The sequence below is a fragment of the Arachis hypogaea genome, chromosome 19 (genome assembly GCF_003086295.3).
Source record: "Arachis hypogaea cultivar Tifrunner chromosome 19, arahy.Tifrunner.gnm2.J5K5, whole genome shotgun sequence".
Lineage (NCBI taxonomy): Eukaryota > Viridiplantae > Streptophyta > Magnoliopsida > Fabales > Fabaceae > Arachis > Arachis hypogaea.
The window spans coordinates 153,274,839-153,283,077 of NC_092054.1; the positions used below are offsets into that span (position 1 = coordinate 153,274,839).

General features: G+C 41.8%; 3 protein-coding genes across 3 annotated transcripts; all 3 read left to right on the forward strand.

Moving 5' to 3' along the window:
- The first annotated feature begins 2,249 nt into the window (after positions 1 to 2,249).
- On the forward strand, positions 2,250 to 4,061 carry LOC114925902 (uncharacterized). The gene is made up of 2 exons (XM_072226547.1): positions 2,250 to 2,417; positions 2,525 to 4,061. Exon 2 carries the CDS (start codon positions 2,810 to 2,812, stop codon positions 3,311 to 3,313), a length of 504 nt encoding a protein of 167 aa, XP_072082648.1. The 5' UTR covers positions 2,250 to 2,417; positions 2,525 to 2,809; the 3' UTR covers positions 3,314 to 4,061.
- On the forward strand, positions 3,641 to 5,027 carry LOC112779126 (uncharacterized). The gene is given in 3 exon segments (XM_029295471.2): positions 3,641 to 3,908; positions 4,219 to 4,481; positions 4,483 to 5,027. Coding segments are annotated over 3 exon segments (699 nt in total). The 5' UTR covers positions 3,641 to 3,895; the 3' UTR covers positions 4,906 to 5,027.
- An 884-nt stretch (positions 5,028 to 5,911) lies between these two features.
- LOC112779127 (uncharacterized) lies at positions 5,912 to 7,973 on the forward strand. The gene is made up of 4 exons (XM_025823381.1): positions 5,912 to 6,284; positions 6,365 to 6,477; positions 6,520 to 7,569; positions 7,674 to 7,973. The coding sequence occupies exons 1-4, from the start codon at positions 5,912 to 5,914 to the stop codon at positions 7,971 to 7,973; spliced, it is 1,836 nt and encodes a 611-aa protein (XP_025679166.1).
- Positions 7,974 to 8,239: the final 266 nt, after the last annotated feature.

Sequence of the window (8,239 nt, forward strand, 5' to 3'; positions counted from 1 at the left end):
AATTAAGTACATTTAATTAGGGTCAATGAGTTATAGTTCAAATAGTATAATTTTTTTATATTCATTTAAGAGGTTGCGAATTCGAGTCTTCCTATTTTTGGTTAAAAGAAAAAGGTACATTCAATTAGGAACAATACATTTAAAACTAACAGCAAGTATTACTGTATTATGGTAATTTTTTAATAGTTATTATGAAAACATGAACCATCTAACTTTTTACTTATCTAAAGTTGTATAACCCAAATTGAGAAATCTCGTAACTCTTAAGCACTACCAGTTGGCATTCTTATCCCTTTGGTAATCATTCATGATTGTGTCTACCCTTTGGAAGTAACTAATAACTAATACCAATAATAAATAACTCAACACGTGATAGTGTAGGAATATGGGTGGGTTCTTCATCAAATAATTGGACAAAAGCATTGCTGTCAATATCATTTTTCTCTATGCTTTCACACTAAGCCTTTGCGATAAACTGATTTTGAGTTTTCTTCTATCATTGAAGAGAAGACAGGATGTCCTACTTCTTATATATTTTTACAATTTTATAATTCTTTATATCGTTGATTATGTTGACCTCGTGTGTTCACTTTGACACTAACATCCCTTTCTACATGAACAAAACAAATTGCTTTGACTTTTGTTAGCATGTCAACATGGGCAATAGAATACATGCATTTTTGTATTTTGCATTCAAATGTTCCTTTCATATTTTAGGATTTGGACCTCTTTTGTTGTCTAAGAACTTTTATTACTACTAGACAGTTTTGCAGTACCACAGCAATATACAATTAAATAATTGTATTAGGGATTTACAACATTTGTTCACTTGAGACTTCTCAGGTCTCTCACATAGCAACTAACTTTCCTTCTAAACTCAGCCCTCTCTCTATTCTTTATGCAGATAACAAGATGAAAAGATTAAACGTGATAATCAAACTAACTATAAATGGGTATGCGTTGCTTTTGATATAATAACATATATAAGCCTATCCACTAAATTCAAAGGATGAAAAACTCTCTTAACGTGAGCATCTCTGTAAAGTGTGTGTATTACTATACACACCCTTTTAAATTATTTATTTATAATTATAAAGTACTTTTAGAGAAGGAATATATTCTTGCATTCTCACAATAAAAATGCATGTTTCTGAAGAGATTCATCCAGATTGAGGATAGATATTGAAAATGCAGCAAGTATCTACTAACTAGCTAGTCTCTCAGAAACCGTATGGATTTGGGTCAATGAATCAACATTATGGGCTGAAAATTTCTCAAGGCCTCAGGAGAAGGGACCAAAACTTGAAGCATAGTTGGGCATTCCATGGATCCATTACAATCAAGCAATGAGGGTCTGCTTGCCCGTTCCGACAACTGCTGCACTTGTTGTGCATACAACACGTGTCCCCTGACACCACCACCCCCTCCGAATAATTTATGCATGATTAGTTATTGTTTAGTAATGGTAAACCCCACATTACGGAAGGGATAAAGAGGATACTATATGATATTTCTCCAATTAATGCCCCATTACCACGGTTCCTATAAAGCCACTCTCATTTTGGTCGGCAATAATCTTATTTTTATTCAGGGATAAAGGAAAGTCATAATTCATTTTCTTTATTATCTTTTTAATTTTTAAATTAATAAAATTGTAAATATATTATTTTTAAAATATCAAAAACTAAAAAGTTACAATTTTTATTTAAAATTTAAAATAAAAAAATTTTGGAACTAATAATTTTTAACAAATACTAAATTATATTTAACAAATAAATTTTATTAATTTATATCTATAAATTTTAATAAATACAGATACAAACTATATTGACGTGTGTAAATTTTAATAAATCTAAGTATAAATTATATATATTTTATATATAAATTTTTATAAATATAACTAGGAATTATTATGGATCAAATGTTAACTTAAAATGATAATATATATTCAAGGAGCTTTTTTAAGTAGAAAAAGTATTTTCAAGACTTTTATGGTCTAAGATTCTCTATAAATTATGGCCATTAAATTTTTGAATCAATGGTTCAGATTTAAAACTTTTATTAATAATATAGTAATTATATATATGTTTAAATATTTTTATAAATACTTCTATTTTAAAATTATATTTTTGTCCTTTCTTTTCATTTTTTTTCATCACCCTGGGCTAAGAAAAGTAGTTCTTTCATTGGCTAACGGGATTACGCTTAATGGTACTTAATGGGATAGACCGATCATCGCTTTCTTCCTTCTACTAGTTCTGGAGTCAAGCTAGCAAACAATTTATTAAATATAGGTCAATCACGGATTCAAGCTATAGCAAACAAGACTGATAGTCTATCCTCAGCAGCTGAGCTTCGCTATACTATAAACTCAACTCAAAGACAGAAATTAGCATATAATGAAAGATGGATTATAAGTATGGTGAAACCTGTATCCCAATTGTTAAATAAAAAACATAAGGTAGTTTACTTACTTAGTGCTTGCGCTCGAACGATAACATTCATTTTCTCTCAACATCATCAGGCACCTCTTCCCTTCGTCGGAATCAGAACCGTTGATTCTTTCTTGGTTCATCACGCCCGTCGATCTTACCGGAAATTGAAGAAGAAAGAATGAAAGACGACGGTGCGGTAGGGTTCTAGAGAGAGAGAATGGCGTCGCCGGCGAAGATGCAGGAGCAAGTATTGGAGATCAACTTGATCTCAGCACAAGGACTGCAGCCACCTTCGTCTCCACGGCGGAGGCTCCAAACCTACGCCCTCACATGGATCGACCCCTCCACCAAGCTCCGAACCCGAGTCGACAAGGATGGCGACCACAACTCTACCTGGAACAACAAGTTCCTCGCCAGCGACACCTCCGGAATCTCCGTCGCCATCTACGACGTCGGCACCTTCCGCAACCACCTCATCGGCACCATCAGGTTCCTCATCAGCAACATCCTCTCCTCTCTCCCTATCCAATTTTGGGCCCCGACGCTGCCAGAACACCCTGCTTCAGCGCCGTCCAGATTTGCCGGCCGTCGGGGAGGTTCCACGGCGTCATGAACATCGGCGCCATGGTCGTGGAAGCCTCCAACTTCCCGGCGCTGCACAAGATCTCGGCGATAGGGTACTGCGATCTCATGGGAATAAAGATAAAGCACCACCGGAGGAAGCAAAACCGAAGCCCGCGGCGGCGGCATTGAAGGAGTGGGACGGGGTGAGGAAATTGACGGGGAACAAAGGATTAACGGCTTCGGGATTCTTGTGCTGCTTGGTGGCCCGCAGAAGTATCCAACTCACTCCCACTAACCCTGCCATGGAAAGGTAAACCAACAATAAAGCTACAACCCTCTCTCAGCACAGCCTGGGAAACCTTTTATCCTCTACGTTACCTCGAAAAAAAATCTATTGGTGGATTATTGTCTCGGGAGGTAGATGGAGTGGAATAGGGCTACTCCACCTGACTCACGGTCGCTCCACGGGAAAGCACCACTAGGAGACAAAGCAAGCCGAGGCTTTCGAGGCAGATATCGCCATTACACGGTAGTAGGAAAATCGGTCCTTGTAAGCAGCACTAGGGAGGGGATAGAGACTCGAGACTTCAAAAACATGTCCTTCTTCCTCTGATCCAGGTTCCTTGTAGAGTCTATCTACTAGAGACATTAACGGTGCTCACCCGGTTGGAAAAATTCAATACTCGAATGGGGAAAGCCCTCCATCGTAAAGTTCGGCAGACACGGAATAGCTAGTTCATAGGGCTCATCCTTTCTCAATATGGGCATGGGACCGCCAATCCGCCTTAGGAAAAGCTCGGGATGATGATGTGGCTAGCAACCGGTCCTCCAAGAAGCTAGATCTCTTGGCCGCTTTCTTTCCCTTGTAGCCAAGTCATACTCATTCCGTACGACGAATGGGCCTTCGAGGTCAGAACTCATCACACATTACTGGGTAGATCCGTTGGGGGATAAGGGTTCTAGTTCAATAAAGGTGCTTCTCATTATATCGAATAATAAGTTAGGCCTGTAGTGTGTTCATTAAATTAAATTAATTAAATTAAAGGAGGTACTGAAGCTCAATCTCCCGAAGTTGATGCTTTTATGTTGATTAGTAATAGACCCCCGTAGAAAGCTACCGCATTGCAACCAGGGAGTTTTAGATAGCTATAGCTAACGATAAAAGGCTGTTTTTTAAAACTAAAACGTCATTAAAAAATTCTTTTTATTACATATGCAGGAATAGCTGTAAGGAGGAGCACGACCGCCACGAGGAGTCGTCGTCGTCGTCATCTTCTCGGATTGCCTCTGCGTGCGCCGTCTTCGCCGTCGTTCATCCGCGTCTTGCCGTCACTGAGCCGCCGTCGTCGTTATCTAGATATTTCAATGGCTATAGTAGATGTTGAGTTCCGGTACTTCGTTGGTGGGCTTCCATGGGCCACCGATAATGAAGCTCTAGAGAAAGCCTTCTCTGCCTACAGAGAAATCGTTGAATCGAAGGTCCGTTTATTGTAGGCATCATCAATTGGAATCTGAACACCGATTCGGATTTGGATTTGTTACCGCTATCCATCTTATCCGTGATATGTGATTTCTCTGATCTCTGATCTGCTCTTTGATCTCTGAGCAAGCCATGAGGGATGCGATTGATGGCATGAACGGCTCCAACTTTGACGGCCGTAATATCACTGTCAACGAGGCTCAATCCCGTGGAGGTGGCGGAGGTGGTAGAGGTGGCTTCAGAAGTGGAGGCGGCGGTGGATATGGTGGTGGCAGATTTAGCCGCAGCGACGGTGGTGGTGGATACGGAGGTGGGGCCGTCATGAAGGTGGATAACGGTGGTGGCGGCGGTGGCTACGGAGGAAAAAATGTGAGAAGAAGAAGAAGAAGATGGGAGAAGAAGAAGAAGATGAGGGCATTTATATAATTTACTATTTTATTTTATAATTTTTTTTAAGACCACCAAGAACCTGAATATACTTTCCCCACCTAAGACAAAGCCTATATTCAATATGTAGTATTGGTATATCCCATATCCATTTTCTTTAACTTTTCTTCAAAATTTTATTATTACACACCGCTGCAATTCGTGAAAGATTTTCTTTCAATGACGTTAGTCAAATGGTGATGTATGTGGTAAAATGTGTTGATGTGAATCACAAATTGGTAAAAGTACAATCTGATAACATCTGATAAAATCTGAACATCATTGTTTCAATAGTCAAAATATCTTTAATAGAGTATTTTTTGGCTCATTAATTTAAATATGGAAAATATTATGGTGTATTGGCTGAAAATGGAGCAACTGTGTGTATTACACAAAGATGGACGTGTCAGATGGAGGCACAACACGCAGGAGGCGTGTTGCATGAACCACGTGGGGGGCGTGGAGGCTACGTGGCTTGATCTGGTTGAGCCAACAAAGCAGCACGCATGGGGCGTGCTGACGTGGCAATCACAGGTTGGCGGAGAATGGAAAGCACGTGGGGGCGTTCTGAGTCAGCACGCCGGGGGCGTGCTGACGTGGCGAACGTGCATTGGTCCAACTATGCAACACGTGGGGGGCGTAGTGAGTCAGCACGCGGGGGGCGTTCTAAGTGCACCTCTCTATATAAGGCAAAGTCCGGTAGTATTTTGCATACTGAAGAAGATTTGAGTGTGTTTTGAGTGTTCTTTGAGGCTATTGTTAGTGTAATGGAGGGCACCGCAAACTTGGTGGTGTATCGGAATGATGAGATAATACATAATACTCATGAGGGAGTGAGGTTTGTGTCCCAGAATCTGTTTTCGTTTGTGGTTCCATGCACGATGACGTTAATGGAGCTGCAGAACGGCCTCTGTCAAAGCATGGAAAACGGTACATTAATGAGAGTGAGCATAATTCTGTATCGAAATCCGATTGTAGTTTTTGGTGGTCTAATACAGTTTGATACATGCCGATCACTAATGAAGCGAGTATGCAGAATATGTTTCAAATTCACCGGCAGACTCAGATGCGACACCCACAGATTGAGTTGTACGTTGAGTTTGAAATTGTAGAGGCAGTGGCGGTTCAAAACGATATAGATATACATGATGATAGAGCTGCAGTGTACGAAGGAATGAATAGTGACAGCGAAGAGGACTTCGAATCCACTTATGAGGCCGGCAACGAAGATGAGGATAGTGATGTGGGAGTTGAGGCAGCAGCAGAGAATGTAGTGGTTCATCCGTCGAGCAGTCAACCGATGGACGTTCCACCTTTTATGCGTGAGTTGGATCTCGAGGCCATGCATACCCCCGAGTTTCCGGAATATGCAAACATAGGTACATGTTGACTAAATAATAAGTTTTTGTTAGTTTATACATTGGCTTTAGCAATAAATGATGATTTTGACTTTCTGTAGGGGTTGCTAATCCTGAGGACGGAGAGTTCCGGATTGGAATGGAATACAGTAGTAGAAAGTCGGTCGTCGCAGCAATTAGAAATTTCACTATATCTAATGGAGTTGACTATGAGGTGTATGAGTCTGAGCCACAGACGTTCTATGAAAAATGCAAGATGTACGGGCATGGATGTGACTGGCTTATCCGAGCCAGCTTGATACGAAAAAAAGGCTGTTGGGAGATACGCAGATACAACGGTAGGCACACTTGCACGATCGGAACGATTTCACAAGATCATTCAAAGTTAGACTCAGATACAGTTGCTGAGGCTATAAGGCCATTGGTCGAGACGGACCCGACCATCAAGGTGAAATCTATAATTGCAGAAGTCCAGTCGAGGTTCAACTATACCATCAGTTACCGAAAGGCTTGGTTGGCAAAGCAGAAGTCAATAGCCAAAATTTTCGGTGGTTGGGAGAATTCTTACCAAGCCTTGCCATGGTGGCTCTCGATCATGGTGCAGAAGATGCCTGGTTCAGTTGTCCAAATAGAAATACGACCACTGTACAACGGGAATGAGGAGGCACAGGGTGTAAAAATACTGCATCGTGTATTTTGGAGTTTCAATCCATGCATTAGGGCATTCAGGCATTGCAAGCCCCTGGTTCAGGTTGACGGCATACACCTATACGGAAAATACAAAGGTACACTTCTAGTCGCTGTTGCACAAGATGGGAACCAGAACATTGTGCCTATCGCCTTTGCCTTGGTGGAAGGGGAGACAGCTGATGCGTGGCACTTCTTTCTCAGGAATCTGCGAACGTATGTTGTTAGAAAAGACGGGGTGGGTATGATCTCAGACCGGCATGAGTCAATACGGGCAGCAGTTAATCGTTCCGGTGGTGACTGGCAACCTCCAAGAGCATGGTGGATGTTTTGTATAAGACACATCGGCAGTAACTTCCTAAGGGCATTCAAAGTTCTTCACTTGCAGAAGCTTGTTGTCAACATAGGGTATTCAAGAACGGTGGAGGAGTACAATATCAACTATAAGAGGTTGGAAGAGCGAGGCGAGGCATATGCCAGGTGGTGCGATGCCATCGGACTCAGACATTGGGTATTGGCATTCGACGAGGGACATCGATGGGGCCATATGACAACGAACCTTGTCGAGTGCATTAACTCAGTGTTGAAGGGTGCCGGTAATCTACCTGTGTTGGCGCTGGTCCGAGCAACATATTATAGGTTAATGAACTCTTTACGCGGAAAAGTGCCGAGACTCATGAACGCAAGCGTGCTGGATATACGTACTCCGCATTTGCGCAACAGCGGATAGAAGCAAGTATGCAACAGGCTGGGAATATAGTTGTGCACCGCTTTGATAGACGAAATGAGGTGTTTGAGGTGCGCGAAATGACTACTAGAAAGGTGTTAGTTGTTGATCTTGCGCGACGGACGTGTGACTGTGGACACTTTCAGGTTGAACGAATACCATGTCGCCATGTTATTGCTTGCTGTGCTAACCAGCGTCTCGATTGGCAGTTGTATGTGCATGATGTGTACAAGATGACGGAAGTTCGTAAGGTATATAGATTTGAGTTCACACCATTAGGAGATCCCGAGACATGACCTGCTTATGAGGGACCCACATTGGTCGCTAATCCCGCCCTGAGGCGAACGTCTAAAGGCAGGCCCAAACTGACCCGATACTTGAATGAAATGGACTCACGTGACATGCGTGGTCCTCGGATATGCCATCTCTGTGGTGCTCAGGGTCATAGTCGGAGTAGGTGTCCACAGCGTGCTAGACCGAGTGGTACTGGTTCATAGTTTAATATTCTCATGTTTGTACTTTTTAATTTGCCATCATTTTGTCAGTTGATGCTTTTGAAATC

Bases quoted from the DNA above. Each gene is read 5' to 3' on its own strand.
- LOC114925902 (XM_072226547.1), top strand. From the start codon at position 2,810: ATGGCGACCACAACTCTACCTGGAACAACAAGTTCCTCGCCAGCGACA.
- LOC112779127 (XM_025823381.1), top strand. From the start codon at position 5,912: ATGCCGATCACTAATGAAGCGAGTATGCAGAATATGTTTCAAATTCAC. The intron at 6,478-6,519 runs GTGTATGAGTCT...GAAAAATGCAAG, and splicing joins CTAATGGAGTTGACTATGAG to ATGTACGGGCATGGATGTGA. The intron at 7,570-7,673 runs GTCCGAGCAACA...TTTGCGCAACAG, and splicing joins ATCTACCTGTGTTGGCGCTG to CGGATAGAAGCAAGTATGCA.